The 26,615-nt window shown below is 50.9% G+C and overlaps 1 protein-coding gene across 6 annotated transcripts; it reads right to left on the bottom strand.

The window, feature by feature from the left end:
* Position 1: 1 nt before the first annotated feature.
* On the bottom strand, positions 2-26,530 carry PBX4 (PBX homeobox 4). 6 transcript variants are annotated; one of them, XM_019736970.2, is made up of 8 exons: positions 26,235-26,530; positions 19,108-19,181; positions 7,373-7,617; positions 6,906-7,096; positions 6,512-6,647; positions 3,169-3,325; positions 2,698-2,804; positions 2-409 (listed from the first exon to the last, which is right to left on the bottom strand). In XM_019736970.2, the coding sequence occupies exons 1-8, from the start codon at positions 26,375-26,377 to the stop codon at positions 317-319; spliced, it is 1,146 nt and encodes a 381-aa protein (XP_019592529.2). In that variant the 5' UTR covers positions 26,378-26,530; the 3' UTR covers positions 2-316. The 6 variants fall into 6 exon arrangements, with proteins under 6 accessions (XP_019592529.2, XP_074193900.1, XP_019592533.2 ...); XM_074337799.1 differs by lacking the exon at positions 26,235-26,530 and adding an exon at positions 26,020-26,194; XM_019736974.2 differs by lacking the exon at positions 26,235-26,530 and adding an exon at positions 26,064-26,180.
* Positions 26,531-26,615: the final 85 nt, after the last annotated feature.

The raw sequence follows: 26,615 nt of genomic DNA, 5'->3' as shown, positions 1-26,615 counted from the left end.
CGAAATTAAAGCCAAAAATTTTAATGGGAGAATTTCTGACAAGTCCTAGAAGAGACAATTCATAGTTTTGCCATAAAATTACTATTTAAAAAACAACCCCCAAACTGAGTTGGGAAAATGAACAGTGTCTCTGCCCATTTCAAATCCCAGCTGACAAGCAAGAAACGAGCGGTGTCCCAGGCGGTGTGGCTCGGGGAGCACTGTCTGCTGTCAGTTCTGGGTTTTCTGAGGTAATCAGCTGCGACGCACAGTAAAAACACCAATGCCGGCAAACCACAGCAGGTCACACATCCTCTTTTCTGCTGGTCCCCCAAGCTTAATTAGATGCATCTGAGTTGACACTGCCGGGATCTCCAGCAGGGGAAGCAGTCGACACCGACGGGGTGGTACCCTGCCAGCTTCCCCCAGCCTGAAAAGATAGCAACAGAGAGTCAGAGGGGTAGCCGGAAGACTGACTGCCTGTCTTGCCCCCATTTCGCCAAGAACCAAGAAAAGGAGACGGGAGGGACAGCGGGGTCAGTCTTCAGTCACAGCCAGCCTCGCTGCCTCCATGGGCCACTCCATGGGGCTATGGCAAAGGAATGATGTGGCATCTGAGGACAGCTGGGGTTTCTACACAGTCTGAGGGTAAGGGAGACTCAGTCAGGCGTGGAGCTGACGACTGAAACATCATGGCGGGACGCAGTGAGTGGGAAGAGGCTCAAGGGCTCCGTCTGCAGTAGAGAGATGTCTTGGGCACACGTGATCCTGGGATGTTTGTCCACGTACCCCTCCACCCAACGGAAAACACCACTGAAAATGGCACATCTCGGGCGGCCTGTTCCATGGCAAGTCCTGTTTGCAGCCCACGAGAGCAGGGCTGTTTGTTCCCCTTCCCAACTTAGGCTTGGGGTTGGCTCCTGAACCAACCATTCACAGGTGCCCAGATGTCACACCTTCCATGTGACCCTGAGGGCTCAGCCCTCCTGACACTGCCTAAACCAGGGCCGCTGCCTTTGGACAGCGAGCCCTTTCACTTTCCTCTCTCACACTTTCGTTTACAGGCTGAGACCTCCTGCTGGCACTCTATCCCATCCAATCCGCCTGGCCCCCCTGTCTCAGTTATTTCCTCACATGGTGTCTCAAGGAGCTGCCACGGTGCTTGCACCTCAGAGGACAGTGTTGGGCAAATGCATGAAAAGACTTCCTTTGAGGGCTGCGTCAGCACATGACGTGGAGACACCAAGAGACTGGGGCTGCTCCACCATCAGTCTGAGAGCAGCTGGGATGAGGACACTTGTCTCAGGGTGACACTCTGCCCTCGGATAGACACTTGCAGGCCTGTGTTCCAGAAAGGCAGACGTGAGTGGTGAGGGGAGGTGCCCAGCTGCAAGCCCGGGAGGTTATAGGCTGGCACTCAGGGATGGGACTGGGAGCCAAAGGGCAGCTCAGAAGTTCCTTGGGCACCCAGGGCAGAGGTGACAGCTCTCAGCCTGGGTGGCCTCAGTCACCGAAAGGTGCTCTCTGAAAGAGCCCAGGCAGGGGACTACCACAAGCTGGGAGGGATACGGGTGGCACAGGCAGGGGTGCTCACAGGGTGTGGTATCTGCACCAGGACCCCAACGTTCCCACTTACTACAAGGTCATGGTCTGGGGAAGCCGCATGGGGACTTAAGAAGCTCCGGACCTCCTGGAGATGGCTCCAGGGTTAAGGGTCAGCCTTGACTGCCAGGGCCCCCCGCTGGGACACTCACTTTGATTCACTCTCACACACTTGCACCCATTGATAGAAGCGCTGAGCTCAGCCCAGGTGTTTGCTATGGGCAGTGGGGTTGCTATGCTGATGGGACATACATCATCCCCTGTACCCCTACTAAGGGCTGGGAGTAAATCAGTGGGGGGGTCGACCCTGGCACGGCAGCGAACACCCATGTGAAGGAGACAGGTGGGCTGTATAAGGGCTCACCCAGCCTCCCATGGACACGGCACACCTGTGCCTGGGCAGCCTCTGCATAATGACCCCGCGTGTGGGGTCGGGCCCCAGGGACCATCAGTGGGAGGCTGGGGAGGCCCCAGGGATCATGAGAGGGATGGGCCCCCCCAATCCTGGCTGGCCGGGCATGCTGTCCAATACCCTAAGGAAGTTACGGAGGGCGAGTCCTGAGATGCCCCAGATCCTTGGCGCATTTTCTTCCCAGTCGCCAAAGTAGATCTTCACTGTGGCCCAGCTGGGCACCAGCCAAGGGGGTGGCCAGGCTGGCATTGCCCAGGCACAGTGGCAATAGGGCAGTGGGTCTGAGCCCAGCAGGGCTGCCTGCCTGTCGCCACGGTCAGGCGTCAGGGCCTTGTCTGCCTGGCCCCTCTTCCCACGGAGTGCAGTTGTTCCCCGAGAGGCAGGCGGCTTCCCCTCAACAGCCACCACTCAGTGGCTGTGGCCAGTTACTGAGTCCTGCGAGGGGAGGTGCAGGGCACATGTCTTTGCAGAGTAGGCCCCATGGAACTGTGCCCCCCAGGGAGCTCTGCCAACCCGCAGCCATCACGATGATGGATTCAGAGTGACCAACGGGCCAGCACCTCGGGGAAGTCTTGCAGAAGCCAAGAGGTGGAGGACGAGACGGCCTGTTCTGAGGACCCGCCACCCACCTGGGCTCCGTGTGTCCACCCCGACACCACGTCAGGAATCCTGAGGACCTCTCAGGGTTATGCGCTGACACTCACCTGGGACCACACGCTGCCTCCGCCAGGGGCGGGTCGGAGAGAGGCCAGTGTCTGCAGGGTGGTAAGCGCATCCCCAGCACTGGTCAGCGGGAAGTGTCCGGAGGAACCTGGAGGGTGGCAGGAGTCAGGACAACTGTGCCAGCCCCCCAAGTTGCAGCGACTCCTCAGGTGGGATCCACTGGCCCCTCACCAGGAAGAGGCCGTGAATGCAGACGCCGCCCACGGGTGGGGGAGGAGGTTCTGGTCCCCACAGCCCCAGCACAGCCTACAAGGGTCTGCTGACTTGATCAGGCTCATTGCCATCGAGAATAGAAATCTCATGATTTCAATGAAGGTTCAATGAAGGAAAGAGGCGCATGCAGTGGCAGGTCCGGAGGGGATCGTGTGGTCCTCTCACCAATTCCCTCCTCACAGCTCAGTGGGCCCAGCCGCAGGGCAACTACGGTCCCTGAGCTGGGAGGCCTCACTCACCAGAGCTGGGTGTGGACGGGCAGCTGGCCTGGCTCCTTGGACCCCCAGCTTCGGTGGTGTTTCCCTCCGTGTTAGCCGTGTAAATGGTCGCCTCTTCTTGAAACTTCCCCATGTTCTTTTTATACCGGATTCTTTTGTTGCCGAACCAGTTGGAAACCTGTGGACACCGAGACAGAAGTTGCTGGAAAGAGCTGACCCAGTGATGCGATGAACAGATGGCAGGTTCCTTCTGAGGTGCCCCTGCTTCCGCCTCCCAGGAGGAACATCTTTGAGTGACATCGTGTAGCCAGGGGGCTGCATGAGGGGCCGGGACTGAGAAGGTGGTGCTGACTGAACCGTGGACCCAGGGAAATGTCTGCAGTGGGTTGAGGACATCCTAGGGCTGGCAGGTCTTACAGAAGAGGAACCATGCTGCTGAAGGTGTTGCTGGAAGGAAAACAGGCACATCTGCGACACACTCAGAGCCGCAGGGGCAGGAAACATTAAATCCTGGACTCCTCTTTAGGGAAAGCCAGAGCCAGGAGACACGCATCCTGAGTGCTGAGCTAAGCACCTTGCCACCTGTGCTTGTGGTTTAGTGCTCAGAGCCAGCTTAGGGGGAGGGGTGGTCATCACACCCGTTCTGTAAGCCAGCAGTCTCCCCGCATGGGCAATGCCCCCCAGGCCAGGGCTTCCCCCAGAAGTTGTTCTCTGGGTGGGGCCATCCGGGGCACTGTTGGATGTGGAGCAGCATCCCTGCCCGCCCCCCCTCGGTATTGATGATGAAAATGTCCCCTGGGGGCAGAATTGCCTAGGTAGGACCCTGAGCCAGCGCCTGCCTCCGAGAGTGGAGATATGCACAGCTGGAAATACTTCAATACCCCAAAGTAGAGCAGCTGTCGGTGCACTGAGATGTTTACACAGTTTAATTGAACAGAAATAAACAGCTGGGGCCGGCCCGGTGGCTCAGGCGGTTGGAGCTCCGTGCTCCTAACACCGAAGGCTGCCGGTTCGATTCCCACATGGGCCAGTGGGCTCTCAACCATGAGGCTGCTGGTTCGACTCCCACAAGGGATGGTGGGCTGCGCCCCCTGCAACTAGCAATGGCAACTGGACCTGGAGCTGAGCTGCGCCCTCCACAACTAAGACTGAAGGACAACAACTTGACTTGGAAAAAGTCCTGGAAGTACACACTGTTCCCCAATAAAATCTGGTTCCCCTTCCCTCACCCCAAAGAAAGCTCAAAATGTCTAAAAAAAAAAAAAAAGAAAGAAAATAAACAGCTGAGTTGCGGTGGCAGATTGTGGACTTTTTCTCCTTTAAAGTCCCTACATCCCCCTCTCAATGTTAACCATGAAAAGAGCACCTGAGTGTGTGTTCCCTGCTCCTCACACAGTGACCCCACCCTCCTCCTCTTGGTTCCCACTTATTTTCAAGGAATGTGCCGAGATGTCTTTGTGGAACTAAGTTTGCAGGCAAACGGCAGCAAGCAGTTTCCCACGTTGAATTCAACTTGCATTTTAGAGGGACATAGAGCAAACTTCCTGTGTGGGTGGGAGGGGAGGCTGGCCCTCTTCCTGGGCTGATGGGTGGGTCCAGTGGTTGGGTAGAGCTGGTCCCCGGGCAGGGTCCAGCCCTCCCCCCGTGGGAAGTGCCCCAACATGGCACCTCACACAGGTGCGGGTGTAGCACGGGCTCCCAGATATCCTCTCCACTGGCTGTAGCTCGGAGCCACCGGCTACTCCGCCCCGTCCCTCTGGCCAAGCCAGCTGCAACTGCCCAGGTTCCCCACTGCCCCCCATCCAGCGCCTCAGCTCTCCTGCCCCTTTCTCCCTCGGGCCTCCTCACCTGGAGTTGCAGCTGATTCTGTCCTGAAAATGTCTGTGGCTTCATCTGTGACACCCTTTGCCTAATGGTGCTCTCCCTTCTCACTACCTTCTCCTTAGGCGAACCTTACAGCCTCCATGATATCTGCACTCCAACTTTGCAACCCTCCCTCATCAAATTGTCAGCCATTTCAAGTTGTCCTGCGGCCTGGTGGACCCACTGAGTGGGGAGAAGCTTTCAATTCTGCTGCTGGTGGGTGGGGGTCTCAGGGCCTGGTCACGGAGTGGGAGTCACTAGAATGTGGCTGGTGCTTCTCAAAATTCTGTTTGCAATGAACCCTCTCCTCAGATAAAGTCTTCGACCCAAGACCCATCTGTTCTCTGGAGGTGCCGGGCCCTGAAGGGAACCTGGCTATTCTTCAGACAACTGCTCGTGGTAGTAAACAGGTTGCCAGGCCTCACGCTTCTGTCGGGGTCTTGGAGCCCCAGAGGTGCGGCCCCTCGCTTAAGTTCTGGCCTTGATGTTGAGGACACCCCAGCAGTTCCAGGAAGGTGACGTCAGCTGTGATGAGGACATCTGCAAGGTTTTGCTGCCTGCATGACCCCTTCGGGCTCTAGAGTGCCTTCATCACAAAGTAACCGCTGAACGTGGCCTGGGCTGGAGCACAGGGTGGTGGCTAAGGGCACAGGCCCTGGCGGCAGCCAGACTAGGCTGGAAACAGCCCCTCCAACCTCACCGTGGGCGGAGGGGGCTGCCTCAGAGGGCACCTCAGTGAGCCAGTATGAGGAAGCATCAACACCCGTCACCCTGGCTGCCTGAGGCGGGGGTGGCCCTGCGCAGACCCCCCTCCACACACTCTTGCTGCCTGTGGGTGTGGCCTGGCCCTGCTTCGAGCTGGTGGGCTGCCTGTACTCATTGTTCCCACTTTAAAACCTTCTGAAATGTTTCTTGGGCTCTTACCTGAGCTCTCCCTGCCTTGCCTCCAATTCCACTGAGAAGACTACCAGGGTCTCCCAAGGCCATCCAGGTCCCATCTCTCCTCGGCACCGGCATTCCCCATCTGGGGCCTGACGTTGCCTGTCTTGTACCCCCGTCACTCACACTGGATGGTCTGAGAAGCGAGCAAGCATGCATGCGCCTGAACGTATCCCCATAGGACTGAATTGGTACTTGAGCTCGAGAGCTGGTCTATCGTAACAAGACCTAATTTTGCTCCAAGTTCTTTTTCTTCTCCTAAGCTTATAATCCCACCTCTCTCACGCAACACAGCACATTCCTCTGATATGAGAACAGTAAACAGTAAATGGTACAATTCACTGAGCACCACAGGCTACACTCTACCAGCATCGCCTCTGGGGGTCCCATGCCTGAGTCCCACAGCACAGAGCGGGAATCTGAGCAGGTCAGGCTGACTCCACGCCTGGACACGCGGCTCCTGCTCCACACATTTAGCGAACTTCCCTTGGTGTCCTCCTCACTGGGTCTAACCTTCTTCCCATTCTGGGTTCGGGGAAGCACGGCAGGAGAGGCCCGTCACCTGGGAGACAGTGATGCCGCCCTTCCTGGCCAGCTCTTGTTTAGCTTCCTCGCTGGGGTAAGGGTTGCTCAAATGGGAGTAAAAGTACTCATTCAGCACTTCTGTGGCACGCTTGCTGAAGTTCCGCCGCTTACGCCTGCAAAGACAACCGCAGCCAGGTTCATATGCTGGGACTCTATCAATGTCCCCTCATCCCCACCTATGATTACGGAGGTTATAAAAACAGCAGCCAACACTTCCAATTGCCTTCCAAGAGGCTGTGTGAGGGCTACACCCGCAGCCATGGCCAGAACCCCTGGAGGCCACCAGGGGAACTTAAGCCCAAGCCAGCACCCACTCAGCTCCTCCTCCTAGATGCTGACCCTGGAGTTGGGGGTGGTGGGCAGGGCCTGACCTGGCATCAAGGAACCGCGAGCGTAGCGTCATCACGGCCTCGCAGGTGCTCTGCTTCAGCTGCATCTGGATGGCGCGGAACTTGCTGTGGATGACGCCAACCATGTGCTCCATCTCCTCGGGCAGGACGGGCCTCGTCCTGCTCTGCTCCTGGAGAAGGTTGGTGACGTGTGTGGTAAACTCACGGCAGGCCTGGGGCAGGGACACACACGCCAGCCTGTGACTACCCAGCAGGCTGGCTCAGGGCCCCACAGGGACCAGCCACCTGCCGCCGCCCTCGGCTCCCACACAGACTGGCTTCGGGGAAGTGAATGCAAAGGGCTTCCAGTAAAACCGGCACCTTTGCCATGAGACCAAGCGTGTGAATTCCCTGGTCTGTTCCACAAAAGAAAGGCGATTAGAGGTCCCTGTTTTGCTTTGACAAATGTGCATTCACATGATAGACACTCTTCCATGCAGAAAGATCACCTGTTCATATTTCTCTAGCTCACAGAGGTAAATCTGTCGGATCTGGGACAGCTGGGCCCTGTAGTCAGAGTGCTCAAGGCTATTGTCATTTGGACAGCCACCTGGTGTTGCTGTGCCGGCCGCCACCGCTGCTCCTCTTGCTCGCTTCTCCGGCCTGGACACGCCCTCGGCCAGCAGCATGTTATCCAGCCTCATGAGCTGAGCGTCGGGGAGACCCTCTTCCTGAACGCCCCGGATGCTTAACACTGGATAAGAGAGACCAGACCGAATCAGTGTCCGCTGTCTGAGTGAAAACAACCACAACAGATTGTCAGCACTGGTGCCACGTCTGAGCATTCCTCACAGAGACCTTGGGGAGGAGGGAAGACTTCCTTTTATCTGACACCGAGTTACCCACTGTGACACCATCCAGGAACCACACTTAGGAGCACAGTCTGGGGGGACAGACAGGCCACAGCTCAGTGCAGCTGTGAGGGCAGAACTCATAGCCCACAGCTGGGCCCACACAGGGGTGTCTGGATAGGGGCAGGGCGGCACAGGCGCTGGAGACGCCTAAAGCCCTGCAGCGTCTCTCCTGAAGTGAGATGGCACATTGCAGACACGCCCAGCACAGGTGTGGATACAAAGACGCGCAGCAGCCTGGCATTGGCACAGGGCTGCGCCTGGGGTGTCTGGTGCATCTGCTGTGTGTGTGGAAGGAGGTTGTTGCTATAAAATCGGAGGGGAAAAGCCTGATCCAGGAGGTGCCAGAGAAGATGAACTAAACCACTGAGAGATTTTAAGCAGAGAAATGAGACAATTGGCCCTGCAACTTGGAAAAGCCACCCCTGTTGGGCTGAGAGGGTGACTTGCTCAAGAGCAGGACTGGTAGGGAGGGAAGATGGTGGGGACAGCAGCTGCCACCTGGGTGGAAGCAGGTTAGCTATGGAGTGACCAGGGAGACAGTCCCCAGGATCTGTGACCACTGGAGGTGGACAGGAGAGAAAGAGGCCAGGGCGACTCCCACATTTGCCCTGGATGGCGCAGCATTCTGTTACACATGGCACAGAGCAGCAAGTGGGCAGGTGAGAAGGCACCGTAGCCTGGTCTAAGCACACGGGTCCAGGTGGCTGAGAGGCAGCTGCTCACTGGGCGTCAGGCTGAGCCAACAAGTTGGGGCGGGAGATAGGTATTGACGTGTAATCTGTGTTTGGGGGCGTTTGGGAAATCTGTACGTATCTACCTGTACCTGCAGCTACACTTCTGGGAAGAATGCCAGGAAACCAACATTTCAGGGACAGGCAAAGAAGGCGATGGAGAGAATGATCAGGTAGGCTCAAGAAAAACCAGCAGCAGCCACAGAGGAATGAAACATGAGCTTAGTCATCGGGACAGCGTCAGTAACCTCTGCAAGGGCAGTGGTAGGGTGTGGCGGGGTGGAGCCCAACAAGAACGTTCCAGATGTTTGGGTGCCAGGTGGCACAGGGGCGACAGAACCAGGCTCAGGTCTGAGGAGGGCAGTCCAGCGGGGCCTGTGTTTCGTTTGCTTCTTCAGTGATAGAAGCCACGTTAGCAGAAAAAGGCACAGGTGGGAGATTGAGGTGGGGCGCCTCCTGAGGTGATGGAGCAGGGGAGGATGTCCATCTAGTCCTGACTTTCCAGAAAAACAAAGTTTAAGGTGTTTTCTTGGGAACAGTCTCTCTTAACAGTATCAGCTACTAACTGACTTAAGTGCTGAAATAAAAATTGAGTTTAATCATATTATTTACTTATTAATCACTTGTCCCTTTCTTATTCCCTACAGAACAGATTTACCTTTTCTGTCAAAAACTCACTAGGGAGAACTGAAGGAGCTCAACAGATATCCTTGTAGGAAGTTTCCTCCCGTGCAGGGACCCTCCCCTCCTTACATGCAGGGACCCGTGGCATCGCCTCAGTCTCACTGGGTTGCAACGAGGCTCTTTCTGAAAGAACTGAAGGAGAAGCCCCTTTTATCAGTTCCCCACTAGCCGTCCAGTTCCAAATCTCTAACAACCTTACTTGATCTTCAACAAGCACCAGATGAAAGTTTTAGGCCCGTGAGCCAGGGCAGCCTTCTCAGCTGTGGGCGCTCACAGGCTGTGCACGTCCCCGTCTGGTCCTTGCAGAGCTGGGAGGCAGCCTCAGCAGCTGGGCGTTCCTGCACAGGCCCCGAAGTCTGTTCCTGAGTTCACCTGCACGGTGAACTGTAAGCCCCCGCCACCCTCTCCCCATCGCCCTCCTCCTTCAGTCTCTCTGTTTTCACCTCCTACTGATTCCGCCTCTACAATCAGCCTCCCTTAATGCTGTTCCTGGGCCCCGCCGCCGTGCCACTCCTCTCCTGTCCTCCGTGAGCTGCGGAGGAAAACCCTCTCCCTCTGATCCGTGGTGCCCACCTGCGGGCCGACCGCTTCCCAACGCTGTGTTTCCCACACCAATCTTCTGTTCCAAGACTTCAGCGTCTCCCTCGTACCCACAGGTAGGGCCTGGAGCCCGACACCTGGCCCCACAGTCTTGCCTGACGTCCTTCCAAACCCACCTTCATGAACTTTCCCTCTACTGGGCCTTGCTCGGCCCTCTGACAGTGTGCAGACGCTCTGCTCCTGTTCCAGGCTGATTCAAGCAGCTCCTCCCTGAGTCCAGGCCGCGGTCAGAAGTGGACGGAGAGGGACACCGTTCCTAGTCCCTCCCACAGGGCCCCCCCGCATGCCCTGACACCTGGGGGTGGAGAGGCCACTCCACACCTTCCATTCCAGCTTTAGTTCAGTTAGGGAAAGGAGTGGTCAGGGTTGGAACACACAGCTTAGTGAAGGGGTGTATGGGGCCTGTGTGTTCATGCGTGTGTGCAGGCACCATGCTGGGATGCTGTGGGGCGTGGCAGTTTTATTCTTTTATTTATGCAACAGCAAACATCTGAGACCCCATCACAAGCCAGGGACCAAAAAATAAGGAACTTATTGTTTTCAAAATGAAAACTCTCACACAATGAAGAGAACACCTAGGCTTTTCTTATTTCTCTTCCAGGGGTATGCACTGGTGCAGCCTTTTTTTGGAGGGCGGGTTTGAAATGCTGATTAACAATGAAAAAATCCTTTGATCTCCAAACTCCTGTCCTGAGAATTTATCCCACAGGAACACTGACCCCTTACAGCACACACGACCGCACTGTTGATAATGGAAAACAGAAACTGCCCAGATGTCCATGAGCAGACACCATTCCCGTCACACCTCATGCTGGTAACCGCGCTTATGTCTGAGGTGCTGTTATGACAAGCAGTCACACGCTACAAGTCTTATTTCTTTAAGACTGTACATTGTTGCAGAACGTACACAGATAAGTAAAAGCAAAACACAAAAAAATAAGTTACCCCGGGACTTGGTCACCACCACCAGCCCCAGCTGGGGACGCGGCCACGCCGAGCGCGCTGTGGGGGCTTCATTCACCTTCTCGCAGTGCCTGCTGCCTCCACCCACGGCCTCTCCTGAGCACATCCTTCGCCATGTGCATCTGTCCTCCCAGTGCACCATCACTGGCCGAATTATGCCATTAGACACTTGTCACCTTCCATTACAAGCTTATTTCCGCTCCTCAGCTCCTCCAGGGCCCTGGACGATGGCGGGTGGGAGGGAGGCCTCAGGGACCAGGAGCTCAGCTCAGGGACAATATCTGTTGGAGGCACCCCTCTCCCCCAACTGCCAGATTTCCTTCTGTTCCCAACTTACTGAGGGTGAAAACAGCCTCAGTAAACCAAACGAAGTAAAAGAAAACTGTGACTATCAATACGTTGTTTTTGTAAGAAACATGGAACTACTATGGGCTGGATTGTATCCTCCGCCCCCCCCCAACTGACACGTGGAAGCCCTAACACCCAGCGTCACTGTATGTGGAAACGGCATGTGAAGAGGCGATTAAAGTCAAACGAGGCCACAAGGTTGGGCCCTGGTCTGCAGGACTGTGGCCTTCTAAGAGGAGCAGAGACCCCTTCCCCACCCCACCCCCTTTGGGGCACAGGGAGCAGCAGCCGTCTGCAGACCAAGCGGGAAGCGGCCCTCACCAGGGCTGAATCAGCTGCCTCCTTGATCCTGGACGTCCAGCCTCCACCACTGGGCGGAAATAGATGTGGCTGTGCAAGCCGCCCAGTCTGTGTGGTCTTTTGCTATGGCAGCCCCAGCAGACCAAGACAGAAACGTGACCCCACGGTGTTTTTATTTTTCTTTTCTCATGGAACAAAGGCGTGGCTATCTGGGGAGGAAGGAAGGCTCAGAGGGGAATCCTCCTTCGCCCTGACGCCCCCACACTGCCCCCTGCTCCCTGGCCTGTACCCTCATCCCTTCCGTGGTGCTGGTGCTGAGCAGCAGGCCATGCTCCAGCTTCGCCTGTGCTGGGATGGAAGGCTGGGGGGGCCACTTGACAACCTCCGAATGCCCAGCAGGAAATTTAAGCCACTGCTGAGCACCAGAGCTGGCAGATGCCCCGACAGGCCCCTCTGATCAGCCACGTTCTGACCATGTGACTGTAAAAGCATCACCTACAGCCAGCCCTTGGCTGGGGATGGGACTGAGGAAAGGAGAGGGCGCCTACTTAATCAGTGACCATGAGAAGAGTGAGCTTTCCTGAAATTTCCTATTAAGCACAAACCATCTGGGATAATTACTATATGACCTACACAGTTTCAACACTAAAGACCAGTGATTATAGAAAACAGTGCCTGTTCTTTCTATATCCTCATAAAAATCACCTTGAAGTGTGGAAGTAGTTTCCTGACGCCAGAGGGCACAGCAACTCAAGCTTCTCCTTCCTATACATTCCTTCCATTTGGTGTAAAACTGAGTCATTGATCCCTTTGCAGCCTAACCGAAACCTCTGAGGCACCACATGTACTTTCCACTCACTCGTCTTCCTATATAAGCTCCCCCACTTTTTCGAAGTTGGAGCACTCTTTCAAGGCTTCTTGAAACTCTCCTCCCGGGCTATAGTTCTCAGCAAGACCCTAAGTAAAAATCATTCTAATTATTTTCAGAGATTCAGGTCTATTTTTTCATTGATAAGATGACATTGGACAAACCTTGTTTGGAGGCCACCACAGAGTAGGACTCAGCAAAACTCTCATCTTTCTTCTTCCCTCTCTGCTGCCCTCACGCACCCTGGGCAGGTTCTGGGCCCCCAGGCTAGGGGACTAGCAAGCAGGCCTCCCTCACCTGCACAGTGGGGCCTCCACCACCCACCACCTAAGATGGATTATGTTTCAAGAAGCTAGAGCAGAAAGAGGCGTTGAGCTGAGTGAAAGACACGGTAACCAAACTGTTTCTAAGGAGCCGTCTCACAACAGAAAGTCTGAGCCTGCTGTTGGGACCTCAGGGGTCGGGTCCTGAGCCCCAGGGTTGCGAGCACAGGCTGAGCACCTACAGTCGGGATCGTTCTGGTCAGACCAGTCCCCCTATCCATCTGCCCGCATGCCCGTCCGCAGAGCAGTCTGGAAGCCACGGATGAGAAAGATCATTCGGAAGAAAAACTTGAGGAATTGTTGCTTCCAGAAACGTTTTGATGCTTTCTGATCACTTGCTGAGCACCAACTAAGTGCTGGGCATAAGTAGGGGCTTTGGGGGCTAAATCTTGGCAGGAACGGGGGCCTCAAGGCGTGCACCAAGCATGGTTGCTGTGCTGAGGTTACCCTTTCCTGTCCTCATTCTCGAACTTGAGCTCAGCTCCCACCAGCTCCAGCATCTCTTCTAGTCAAAGAAGCAGCGGTAATAAGGAAATTGTACAGAAGTAATAAGGAAATTAGTACTGTGCAAAGTACTAATCCCAACAACCACCTTCACCGTCTTTTGTGAGAGTGCGTCCTCCTTAAACGATGCCTCTCACATCAGAGGATGTGGAAACGGGTGGCAGGAGGTAAATACCCGTCTGTACCTGGACCGCAACTGCTTAAGAAAAACTCCAGCTACAGAGAAAGTCTCGATGGCCTGCAGTTGCTCTTTCTGATTCTGTGGCTGCTACCTCTTGGGTGTCTCCTGGGTCCCTCCCTCGGATGGACACCGATGGAGCATGTGCATGGGGCCCAGGAGTCTTTTCCTATCATTTCATCCAATAGGCTAGAGGTCTCCCAAACCAACTCCGGACTCAACTGGGAGCCATGAAACTATGTCTGGCAGCCCCAAATGCCCTGGAGGCTCTGGGAGCTGGCAGGGACTGCAGATCAGAAGCTTCCTGACAGGAAACCAGTTTGATGCAGACTGAGTGCTAGTTGTTACTGGTACCGGGCAGTGTCTGAGCCTTAGTTCCTGCAGCTTTAAGTTGGGATTCCCACACATGAGGAGTCAGTGAGACCACCAGGGAAGCATGGAGCGTACTCTCCCCCACACAGACACACCTTGGTACCTGGGAGATGCTGGTGCTGTGAAAACCCCATCAGACCATGGCTTGGGGGCCCAGGAATGCCCCCAGCAATCCCACCACGGACCTAGTGGTGCACAGCCGTCTATTATCGCTGTGTGGAACTACCCTGCTCACTAGGGACCCTGGCTACCTTGTTCACTGCCATTGCCCCAGCTCCTGGAACATACCTGGCCTTGCAGACTTATGCTCCAGAAAGAGGACTTGTGCTATGCAACCTCCCCCTGAAGGACACCAGGACATTTTATGGACTAGAATTATCAGGCCCTCAAGGAAGAGAGAGCCCCTTTCCCCAACAAACTTCGTTAGAGATGAGACTTAAGAAAAGCCACCATTCACCATACAGAGAACTCAAGACGGGGGCTCCATGAGGAAATCACAGCCCAGACTCATTCATGAAGAGCCAAAACAGTTAAATAAACCAATACACTAAAGCCAGCAGCATCTATACGTGTGTGTATGTGCATAAATACACGAATCATAACCAAGAGGATTTATCTCTGCACATAGGCGCTTTCAAATCTGTCAGTGTGAATCATCAGTATAAATGGACATCAATGTAAATGAAAATCTATCAGTGTAAATCATTGCAGTAACCTAAAGGAGAAAAACCGTAACCCAAAATATACAAAAAGAAAAAAAAGCAAAAAAACATTAACGATAAAAACCCGTAGTAGCAAACCAGGAATAGACAGAACGCTCCTTAACCTGGTCACAGTCATCTCCCCAAACCGCACAGCGCACTCACACACTTCCGAGGGGCCCCTTAGCAGCTCTGCTTCAAGTCAGACAGGGCAGGGAGGCCTCTCCTGGGCTCTGTCCTCCGGTGCTGATGGAGAAGATAAGACCAGGAGCTTGGGAGGGACAGACGGGGCAAGGTGAGGACAGGAAACATGACCCAAGGCTGACAGGCATCCCTCTTAGGGTGAGCAACACACACAATTCACCGCACTAAGGAGCCAGTGTCTCTTGGAGATAGACACGTGCTGGCGGCACGGCCCCTGTGAGCAGTTTCTCCCAGCACATAGGGCTGTCTGGTGTATTGCTCATTCCGTCACAGGAATGCTGCTTAGGCGGTTCATACAAAACACTGAAGGGAGTGCTGCAAGGGGTTGAGGGCAAACTTGTTTAAACCCCACAAACGGCCGACCTTTGAGCTCCCATGTACTGAAAGCCATCATATCTGCTCTCCATAATTTAAATAAAGAACAGGTGAGACAGACCACCTGTGAGACACCTGAGTGAGGGGACGTTATGGCCCAGTAGGGCAAGGGGGTGTCTTGGGAGGAGGGCGGCCTAGCCGTGGGTGTCGCAGCCCAAGAAAGGTAAGGAGGGCATCATGTGGGCGCTGTCAGCAGCAGTGGGCTCTCAGGGGAGCAGAGGGAGTGAAGTGGGGAGCGGGGCAGGAAGCCTGGGTGTGCAAGGTAAAGGGATGGCTGATTAAATAAGTGTAAGTACAGAGGCTAAGGGAGCCGGGTTCTTACTACCAGAGAAAGGAATCACAAATCTGGAAAGAGAAAAACAATGACCGCTGTGGTACTGAACTAGAATTAAATATATAGGCATGAACTCACAGTTTTCAATCTATGCAGATATAGAAAAACTAGATGTGAATATGTATGTATCACCCACAAATATTCTTTGGCTCAGTCCCAAGAGTGATCAGAGCAGGAATACCTCGGTAGCATGAGCACGCCTACAGCCAAGATCTACTCTAAAGGGAGCCGGGGCTCCTGGGAGAAATGGCTGTCTCTGGCCGGGGCAGAGGGTACAGTATGAGCCCCCAATATGTTATGGCAGCTGTCATATTGTGATTTATAATAAGAAATATATATTTGGTCTTGTCCCCATTTGTGGCAGAGCTCCTAAAACCTTGGAAAAGGTGTATTTTGTTATGTAAATAAGGTGACTTTGGGACAGCACCTAAGACTAGGGGGTTGGTTGCTGGGGGACCTATTCATGTGATTTCAGGGGTTGGAGCTTCCAGTCATGTCCCTCCCCCAACCTCCAGACTCCCAGGGAGGGGAGAGGGGCTGGGGTTGAAGAGATCAACACGGCCAATGATTTCATCAGTGGTGCCTAGGTAATGAAGCTTCCATAAAAACCCAAAAGGAGAGGGCTCAGAGCTTCTGATTGGTGAACATGTGAAGACTGGGGAGAGTGGCACGCTCAGAGAGGGCATGGAAGCTCTGAGCCCCTTGCCCTATGCATCTCTTCCATCTGGCTATTCCTGAGTTATATCCTTTTATAATAAACTGGCAATTTAGTAATTGACATGTTTCTCTAAGTTCTGTGAGCCATTCTAGCAAATTTATCAAGCCCAAAGAGGGACCACTGAAATCTCCAATCTATAGCCAGTGGGTCAGAATCACAGGTGACAACCTGGGCTTGAGACTGGCATCTGAAGTGAATGGTGGGAGTGTACAGTCTTGTGGGACTGAGCCCTTAACCTGTGGGGTCTGACGATTATGCCCAGGTAGACAGTGTCAGGATTGAGTTGACCGGTAGGACACTTAGCTGGTGTCCAAGACTTACTCGGTGGTGTGAGGAAACCTCTCGCCACACGTTGGAAATTGGATATAGAACCTTTTACCAGCAAGCAAGGAAGTGCTCAAAAGGATGATGGAGACATGTCAGAAGGACGCAAGGTCATCTTGAAAGGGCTCCTACTATCCAAATCTGGGACAATTTGAGCATCAAAATGAATAATAATAGTAAATGACCATGATAAAAATAGGACTCCATGAATCCAAACTGACACTAAATAAATAAATAAACAGAAAATGTAATGAACATTTCTGTAAATCTGTGATTATTTCACAATAAAAAGTTAAACATGCACAAACAAACCTCTGAGAAAAAATGTAGCACTCAAGCTACAATGGTTTTGTAAACCAAAAGGAATATAACTTTTCGGGTGACAAAATGCACTAGAAGGGAAAAGAAAAAAGAATTAGAACAGAAATATAGCACAGGCTAGCTCTTATGAAAAGGGAAAGTAGTAAAGACAACAGATAAAATGTTGACTTCTACCTGGGTTAAGGAATGACACTGTGAAGACCCATGAGATAGTTCTTTGAACTAATATGGTTCCCCAAATCTGCTGTCATCAAATAAAGAGTCTTTAAAATGTCAAACAACAATAAAAGAATATCATGTTCACCACAATGAGATACACCCACTATGATGGCTATTACATCTTTAAAAAAACCCCAAAAACAGGAAATAACAAGTGTTGGTGAGGATGTGGGGAAATTGGAACCTTCATATACTGCTAATAAGAATGTAAAATGGTGTAGCTTCTGTGGAAAACAGTCTCGCAGTTCCTCAAAAAGTTAAACGTAGAATGATCATATGACCCAGAAATCCCACTTCTGCGTGCGTACCTGAAGAACTGAAAGTAGGGATCAAAAAGATATTTGTACATACATATTGACAGCAGTATTATTCACAATAGCCAAAAAGTGGAAAACCACCCAAATGTTCTACAATGGATGACTGGATAAGCAAAATGTAGTCTCTCCACATACTGGAATTACTCAGCCTTTACACGCTCACCCATGGCTAAAACTTGAAGTCATTATGCTGAGTGAAGTAAGTCAGACTCACACTGACAAATATCGTATAATTCCACTTATGTGAGGTACTTACTCGTAGAGCAATTGAAATCATAAAGAAAGTGGAATGGTGGTTACCAGAGGCTTGGGGAGGGGAAACGGGGAGTGAGTGTTTAATGGGGACAGAGTTTCAGTTTGGGAAGATAAAAAGTTCTGCAGATGGATGGTGGTGACGGTTGCACAACAATGTGAACGCACTTAATGCAGCTGAACTGCACACTTAAAAATGGTTAAAAAATACTCAAACTGTGGGAGAAATAAAGAATATCACATCCTTACAGCATTTGGGAGAAACTTAAATGTAGGTTTAAAATTGAATTTCTCTTTCAGGCACCAGATAACTACCGGAGGCCAGCACCGTACCCACAGCCTTACATGTATGAACTCACACAGTCCTCAGTAACCCGGAGCTAAGTGTTATCACTGTCCCCAATTACAGAGGAGGACTGAAGATGCAGAAAGGTTCGGTCACATGCCAGGCTCATGCAGAGGTGAAGCAGAATTCAGACCCTATTGCTGCTTTTGGCTACTGTCCATGTCAAGTACACGGCAATCTCGCACCAAAACCATGTTTGAAAGAAACATACTTTTGTACCACATACACACTTTCCATGAGCCCCAGGATATCTGAAGTGCTATGCTCCGAAGTGACAGAGAAAATTCAAATAATTGATCTCAAGAGACCAACTCACTTGAAGAATTCAAGTGACAACCTTTCTGTTGATGATCTTTGGTTTCAATGATATTTTCATTTTATTTGGCGGACTCTCTTGTAAACTATCTCCAAATTGTTATTAACCTTGACCAAGTGCTCAAGGTCAGCACCACCAGTGATAAGAAATATCAACAGCATGTATCTCTGACAAAACGCACTGAAAAGGACACAGCATCGCTTCTGCAGGATTCCTGCCAAAGACTCACTGCCTCAGTCTATTCACGAGGAAACATCAGACAGACCACAGCGAGGGACACTCTACAAATGACTGAGCAGTTCTCAGCAAAGGTGTGTGGGTTGTGGACAATGAGAAAAGACTGAGGAACTGTCACAGATTGGAGGAGACTAAGGAGACACGAAAGCAATGTGGGAGCCGGGACCAGAAAAAGGGCATTAGGGCGAAAACGGGGGAAATCCGAACAAGGCCTGTCATCAGTGAAAGAGCACTGAGCGAAGGTTAACTTCTTGGTTTTCATCATTGCGCTATGGTTCTGAAGGTGCTAACCTTAGAGGAAGCTGTGGGGAGGGTAGAGGAGAACTCTCTGTACTATTTTTCTCAACTTTCCTGCAAATCTAAAATTAATTCAAAATAAAACGTTTCTTTTTGTTTGTTTTTGAACAAAGGATTTGCAGTAGCAGATGCTTTCCATGGGGATTACAATGGATGCTTAAAACAAAATTATTATTATTCCACTTTTCTAATTCTATCATCTTTTCCTTTTCCAAAACAACTGAATGCCCCAGAATCTCTTAGGTCTTGCTTAAGGCAAATGCAGCTGCTTCTTACTCACTGACAACAGTATTGCTCCAGTTACAGGCTGCAAAATAAAAGGATGTGATACACCAGAAAGCAGGGCTCTGACAAGACAGAAATGAATCATCTGCTGCCAGAGAGCGATGTGCTATGGGCAAGATGGCCCACGACGCACGCTAGGGCTGAGCCACCATGAGAGGTGTGCGGTTGCCTGGGTCCTGGATCTACACAGGAAGTGTCTTCTCAACAGCCTACCTGTCTTTTCCTTGATCTCACAGAGCACACTGAAGAGAGCAGGCTTCATCCGATGGCAATTCAGAGCATGCTTTCTGTAAGAGAGGCGACAGAGGAGCATGTGAGAGAGAGAAGCGTCATCCTGTCAGTGAGAATAAAGATCCTTCATATTGAGTCGGCCAGTTCTCCTGAAAATCCTTTAGGAAGGTACAGTACCATAGCATTTCATATGAATTCGGTTTGTGCAAAGTTTAAGTAGAGCCATATACAAATATTCAAAAATTTCCCCTCATATGTATAATTTAAACAATGCCAAAACTCATCAAGAACTATGAAATTTCAAGGTGCAGGGATTTGAAAGCTGCTATTGCCCTGTGGCGGCACTTTGGTGCAGAAACCCCAGCCATCCTACCCGTGTTGTGCGATGTGATCTTTGCAAGTGTTTACTGAACACCTACTGTGTCATACACCATTCTAGTGTCACAGAGACACAGACAGATGAGATTTGTGCCCATGTAGCAGTTAAGACGGAGGGGGTGAGAGACACCAAACACACACACAGGCAAGAAAACCACCAGCTGTGTCAGGTGCTTTGTGAAGACTTAATCTAGGGTGATGGATAGAAGCTTTATTGGAGTTTATATGTGTCTGAGGTGACATCTAAGCCAAGAAATTAGGCAAGAGAAGGGCTGAAGAGAGTAATAATTTAGGCAGAGGAAACAGCCAGTAAGGCCCTGAGTGGAACACACTTGGCTTTTTAAAAAAATTTTATTGGGGAATATTGGGGAACAGTGTGTTTCTCCAGGGCCCATCAGCTCCAAGTCGTTGTCCTTCAGTCTAGTTGTGGAGGGTGCAGCTCAGCTCCAAGTCCAGTCACCATTTCCAATCTTTAGTTGCAGGGGGCGCAGCCCACCATCCCATGCGGGATTGAACTGGCAACCTTGTTGAGAGCTCATGCTCTAACCACCTGAGCCATCCGGCCGCCCCAACACACTTGGCATTTTAAGAAACCAGGATGCTATAGGGTAAGAGGTGAGTGAGCGAGCCATGTGGTGAAGTTCGAGAGATAAGTGGGGCCGACTAGGACAGACTGTGGGCCAGGGGCATGACTCTGGCTTTTGTTTGCCTGTGATGGGAACTGTGTTTGGCAGAAGAATGTTCCCCAAAGACATCCACGTGCTAATCCTCGGAACCATGAATATGCTGCCTTACAAGGGAAAACACTGCAGATGTGATTAAGGTTAAGGATTTTGAGAATGGGAGATTAATCTGGATTATGCAGATGGACCCAGTTTAATCACACTCTCAGCCTTAAAACTGCACAAACTCCCCGCTGTGGTCAGAGAAAGAGATGCGATGACTCTTCTGATCCAGAACAAATATCTCAGGTCAGAATACTCTGAGAAGAAACAACGAACAGAACAAACTGCCTGCTCAGTCCTTGCTTGCCAAGGAGTTCAAGGTCATGCCTGACTGCACAGCAGCTAAGGCAAGCAGTCACCCTACCCAAGTTGCCCTTCAAAGGCCATGCCCTCCTCTCAGGCCTGATGGAACCATGCTACATGCTTTCCTACTCTGAGCTTTCCCTGCGCACATGCTTGCCTCTAGCCTAGAATGCCACACTTCCTTTGTCTGCTGGGCAAAAAGCCTCGTCCAGATCACGGTCATCTCCTTGGGGCGTGCTCCTGCGGCCCAGCCTGACTTCAGCGGGATGCTAGGGTCCCATCGTATAAGCGCTCCTCTTGCAGACAGGTGGCCTCCCTCGCCCTGGCTAATTCCTCATCAGCCTCTTTCTGCTCCTCTGAAGCCTTAGCCCAACTGTCTGAAATCCCACAGCACCTGAAGCAGGAAGGGATGTCCTATTTTAGTGAGCCTGCAGGAGCTCTGAGAAAAGCAGGGAGGGCGGCAGGTCAGCACCAGAGCTGAAGGGAACAAGGCCAAATCTCCACCCAACCAACCCCTAGTTGTCTGACCTCAGACAAGTTCTTACTCACTCGGAGCAGTTCCTCATCTAGAGATTCACTGAAAAACCACCCACTTCCTAGGGCTCTGGGGAGGTTTGTATTCAGTAACTGTCACTTAAAGGAATGAATAGCACCTGCTCATTTGTGAAACTTTTCTGAAACATTCTGCACATTGTTTTACTTATTAATAAAATTACTTCTAAAGGGATTGTGTTGTGATCCTAGATTTTGGATACCTTAAGGAAATCGTTTTAAAACCAACAAAAGTCAACTCCAAGTACACAAGGACATTAAGACTTTCCTTTGGCACGAGACCAAGACAAGCTAAGCATGTTAGCCGAAGCACAAAGCTAAAACCTGTAAGCAGGCTAAGAACAAAGACTGTAGGCACTAAGCTGACTAGCATCTAACGAAGCTCCTTCAGGATGATGAAAAAGAAAATTTCAACTCAAGTTCTACTTCCCAGGTTTGGACTAACAGTCTCTCATGCGAATGCTATCTGACTTTGGAAATTCCAAATCACAAATTCCTCCTCTGACCTCTAGCATTCTTTGAATGCGCATGCTGAAAGCTGAGGCTGACATGCCTTAACGTGCATACTTCTGAAGGTCTATGCCCCCTTATTTAGGATTCTAGAAGTATAGTGGACGGTTTATGCCTTGCCATTTGGTTAAGTTCTAAGGATAGTCAAAGCTACATAATCTCCCTTTAATAATTAGAATTGAACTATATCATAAGCAAAGTCAATCTGCAGAAATACTGGAAGAATTAAGAAAGTCAAGCAATAAAGGAAAAAGAAAAGAAAAAAGAAGAAACAAAAAAGAAAGTCATGTGAATTTCTACTGGTAGAAAATATTAAAGAAGTCATAAGTTCAGAGAATTTTCTTCCTAAGAAATGCTATGAAGGCCCTAATTGTAGTACCTGTTACATTTCTTCAAAGCCAATTTCTAAATATAATTTTAGTTTTAGGCACACCACCTCCTATACCATATTGCTTGCTCCTAAAACATGTGTAACAGTGACCATTCTCCACCATACTTTTATTCACTATATGTAAAGTTTCTCTTTTTCCCCCTAAAAGCCTTATTACCATTCCTCAATGGTCATTTTCTATTACACTTAAGTTCTACAAATAACAAAATTTGAATTGTGGTTTTATTGACTATATACAAAGGAAATACAGAAACAACCCTGGACCCTCTAAAACCTGATTTCCTGAAAATATAAACAGATCCTGAAACAACAGGGCCCCATAGCTCCAGGCCGAGTGTTTCATTTAGAGAAAAAAAAAAAAAAATCAACTATTTTCTGAATTTTATTTATTTCTAATTTAATTTTCTTTCTACATTAAGTAGGCAAAACAATGCTAACAGGTGACCCTTGTGATTAATTTAAAATCCATATGCCCACAAATATAATTTAGGCTCAAAAATAATTTTCGTTTGTCAGATTAACCACCTATTAGGTAAACTGATTTATGATAATTGAAATAAATGGGACCCTATCATCTCCACTCTTGAGAGCCTGACCTTGCCAAGTATGGCCTGGGGTCAGCAGCCCTGGCACCCTTGGGAGCTTGTTAAAAATGTGGACTCTTGCCCCCCCCCCCACATCCAGACCTCCTACATCGCAACTCGCATTGCACTAAGATTCCCACAGAGCTGTGCTGCACATGAGTGTAAGAAGCACTGTTGCAATGCACCACTGTCCAGGAGAATTTTCTGCAATGATGGAAATGTTCTCCTCCTGGGCTAATATCGTAGCCACTAGCCATACGTGGCTACCGAGCACTTGAAATGTGACCAGCGCAATTGAAGAACTGAATGTTTAATTTATTTCAGTTTAATTTCTTTTCATTTAAAAAGGCATGTGGGGAGTGGGCTACACACATTGGACAGTGCAGCTCTCTAGCGTATCTGAAGGCACCTGCAAACAAAGGGTCAAGAAGCAACCACGACAGCCAAATCTGCCAATCCTGCGACACAACCCACCTGTCGTTCCAATAGGCAGAACGACTTCAAGAAGGGTCAGTCCTCTTCAGCTGCTTCTACCAGAACGTCGGGTATGGAGCCTGGGTCTCCAGGATGACACTGCTGACCATTTTTACCTCCTATTTTTGATCGGGTTTCCAAAACTCACCCCTCAGCCATTCCTAGCTCTAGAGTGTTCATACTGACTTCTTAGGACTCTCACTACTAGGAAAAAAAGCATCCCATCAGCCTTTGTGATCAGTGAAAGGTTCAAACCAGAAGATGAGGAACTATCCCTTCTCCAGGAAGGGGTCAGGGTGTAGCCTAAGGTCACAAGATCACTCAGGGAGACTGGTCGCCACTTACACAGAAAGTCTCCAACTTGGGCTGCATCTAAACTACGATGGTGCACCCCGAAGTTCCTGATACCACTCCACTATCTGTGTAGTCAGAAGGAAGAACAATACACAGTGACTATCCTGAGACAAGTTAGCCATAATGACAAAATAAATCATTCAGAAGCCCTAGGAGCTGCCTCCCTGATAATGTAGAATGATGTAAGTAAGAGACACAATCTCCTGTGGGGGTGGGCGGGGTGCGGAATGATCTCAGGTTGATAATCTCACCAGGCTGCAGAGTATACTGAGGAAAAGACCCACCCAAGCTGTTTTCTCGAGTGGTATAAGTGGCCCACCTGAGGACTGGCGACGGTTGTCTGCACTTGTGGGACTTTTAGGGCTTAGAGTTCATCTGAAGGCTACATCCAATGAAGAGGGGCAGATCTGAAGATTCCAGATCTCAAAATAAAAGCCCCAGGGAGTCTTTTCTACCACAGAAAGAAATCAAGAACCAGCTATCTAATAGCCATGTTGTCAGCATGTATAATGCCCCACTATTCAATTTCTTAGCCTTAAAAGAAGAAGAGCTGTCTTCAAGAACAGCAAGGAAGAGGTGACTGACTGCATTTTATTCTAAAGCCTGTCTAGGGGAGTTTCAAGAGATTGCTACAAGAAAACAGCTTTGTGGCTGTGCTGGGGTGACAGGTGCCTGAGAAAGGCCACAGCTGGGCAGAGCTCACTGGTTAAGCAACTCTCCCCCCTAGAACAGAAGAAACACAGGTAGCGCCACAAACCGAAGAGCACCTGGATATGAAGAGCCCATTCCCCCTCTCCCCCACATCCTGCGAATCCTTCCAGAATCTAAGTGCCACAAAACTTTATGAACGCTATTGTGCACAGCTCTGGGAATACAAAGGAAAGTACAACAAAGCCACTGCTCTCTGGCTAGTCTAGCAAACAGGGCATCACACAAAGACACCTTCTCCCAGCCCAGCTCTTTCGTGCCCAGAATTATCTCTACTCAGCATACTCTTGATATAACTATTTATAAATTAGTCTCCCACACACCCTACTTCTCAATGAGTTCCAAGAGGGCAGAGAATATCTTAGCCATCTTGGTTTCTCTAGTACCTAGCACAATGCTCCAAAAAGTAGAGTGAACGCGGTGGTGGGGTGACACCCCTAACTTTCAGGTAGAGGTTATGAAACTGCAGAGTTGACTTTCCACAAGTAAAGGAAAGCACAAAGAACAAATGAATGCCGTATCCACCTTTTACTTTATCTCCTCTTTCTTGGGGCTGGAAATAAGACCTAGCCGGACCGTCAGCTCTAATGTGTCTTTTGGAGCAAAAATTAATATAAGATCCGGTATTATATTATATTATATATTATATAAGACCGGGTCTTATATAATATAATATAAGACCGGGTCTTATATAATATAATATAAGACCGGGTCTTATATAATATAAGACCGGGTCTTATATAATATAATATAAGACCGGGTCTTATATAATATAATATAAGACCGGGTCTTATATAATATAATATGACTGCACAGTCCACACCACCAGACCCTGATCCCATTCCAGGGACCATCCTTCTCCCCCAAACAAGCCCCCATTCAACAAGGCCTTACCCTCCAAAAGGACTTTGGTCCTTTCCTATTTTCTATACAGCAGTACCTCGGTTTTCGAACATCTCTGTTGACGAACATTTTGGTTTACAAATGCCATAAACCCAGGAGTAAATGTTTCGGTTTTCAAACACACCTCGAAAGTCAAACATGTCACGTGGCTTCCGCTGAGTGCAAGATCCTGAGGCCTAGCTGTTGGCTGTTTTCGAACGTTTCAGAACTCGAACGGTCTTCCAGAACGGATTACGGATTACGTTCGAAAACCGAAGTACCACTGTAATTCCAGCAGTGTCCCAAACACAATGTGCTGCCTTTGTGAAGCAGATTTTACCAATCCTGGCTGGCTGACAGTGGTGAGTGGAGGTAAGTGGGCAGTGGTCTTAAAACTACTGTGATTTTCCCATGGCAGCTAAAAAACAAACAAACAAAAACCTCAAACTCTGAGACTTGTAGGCTCTGTGTGATCTGGTTCCAGCCTCTCTCCAGACTCAGCTGGGGACTTTCAGTCCTTGGCTCTGCTTTCTTTCTGCTGTTTTCCACCTCTGGGCCTTTGACGGTGCGGTGCCTCCTCCATCTGGCTTCCCACTGCATGCCATCCCTTTTCTTACTGCAGCTTTTCTCACAATTTATACTTAGTGTTTTGCACTTACATTCTCTCCCTCAAACCATGAGCTTGAGAACAGCAACTATGTCAGCATCCAGCTAGGTGCTCTGCATATAGGATCTAATGAATATTTGCCAAATTAATTAAAAAAGGGTCCTTCGCTTCCACCCAGCTCCCCCACTAACCACTTTTCCCGACGGTTCCCACAACCGAGTCAACCATCTATTCTTTCTCAAGTCCCACAACTCACTCACCTTTATCTGTCCTCAAAACTTCCCACCCTCACGAATCCCACTAACCCATTCATTTAGACCCCGAAACCACCTTTCACCATAAACCTCCCTATCTAAAACTCCCCTAAAACACACCCACCCCTTTCGCACCAAGCTGAGCTCCTAAAACCCACTGCCCTCTGCCTACCTCCATCGGCCGTTCAATCCGTTCCATTTTAACCCCATAAATACCTTCGTCGTCCTCCTCAAGGCCCCCACACCTGCCATCCCGGCTCAGAGACGCACCCCACAATCTCGCCCAGCCCTCTCCTCAGCTTCACACCCCTTGCCGCCCGGGCTCTGGCCCCTCGGCCCGCCCCCTTCACGGCCTCCACTTTGGGTGGCCCCGCCCCCGAGCAGCACCTGGCCTGCGCCTCCTCCAGGCTCTGGTCCGTGATGGCCATGATCTGCTGCAGGACGTCGCCCGTGTCACGGCCCGGCAGGGGCCCGGGCGGCGGGAGGGACGGGGCAGGGGGAGGCAGCGCGGGGCGCGGCGGGGCGTCCATGGGCTGTGGGGACGGGCGGGCGCTGAGGAGGAGCCGCCGGGCCTGGAGCAGTCGCGCTCGCGCCGCAGCCAACCGCCGCCGCCGCCGCCGGGGAGCCGCACGCGCCTGGGCCGCGCCCCTGCCGCCTACCAGGCCGCCGCGCACCGCCCACGGACACGCCCCTAACAGCTCCCCTCAGTGGCCCAGGACTCGGTTAGGGGTTGCCGAGGCAACGGCACTTTCCACCCTCCTCTTGCCC

The sequence above is a fragment of the Rhinolophus sinicus genome, linkage group LG07, assembly GCF_036562045.2.
Source record: "Rhinolophus sinicus isolate RSC01 linkage group LG07, ASM3656204v1, whole genome shotgun sequence".
Lineage (NCBI taxonomy): Eukaryota > Metazoa > Chordata > Mammalia > Chiroptera > Rhinolophidae > Rhinolophus > Rhinolophus sinicus.
This window is presented reverse-complemented; position numbering and strand designations above follow the sequence as displayed.

Coding starts and splice junctions, on each gene's coding strand:
- PBX4 (XM_019736970.2), bottom strand. CDS start 26,377: ATGGACGCCCCGCCGCGCCCCGCGCTGCCTCCCCCTGCCCCGTCCCTC. Junction 19,182..26,234: donor CTGGAGGAGGCGCAGGCCAG/GTGCTGCTCGGG, acceptor CCTCTCTTACAG/AAAGCATGCTCTGAATTGCC. Junction 6,648..6,905: donor TCGCGGTTCCTTGATGCCAG/GTCAGGCCCTGC, acceptor TTGTCTTTGCAG/GCGTAAGCGGCGGAACTTCA.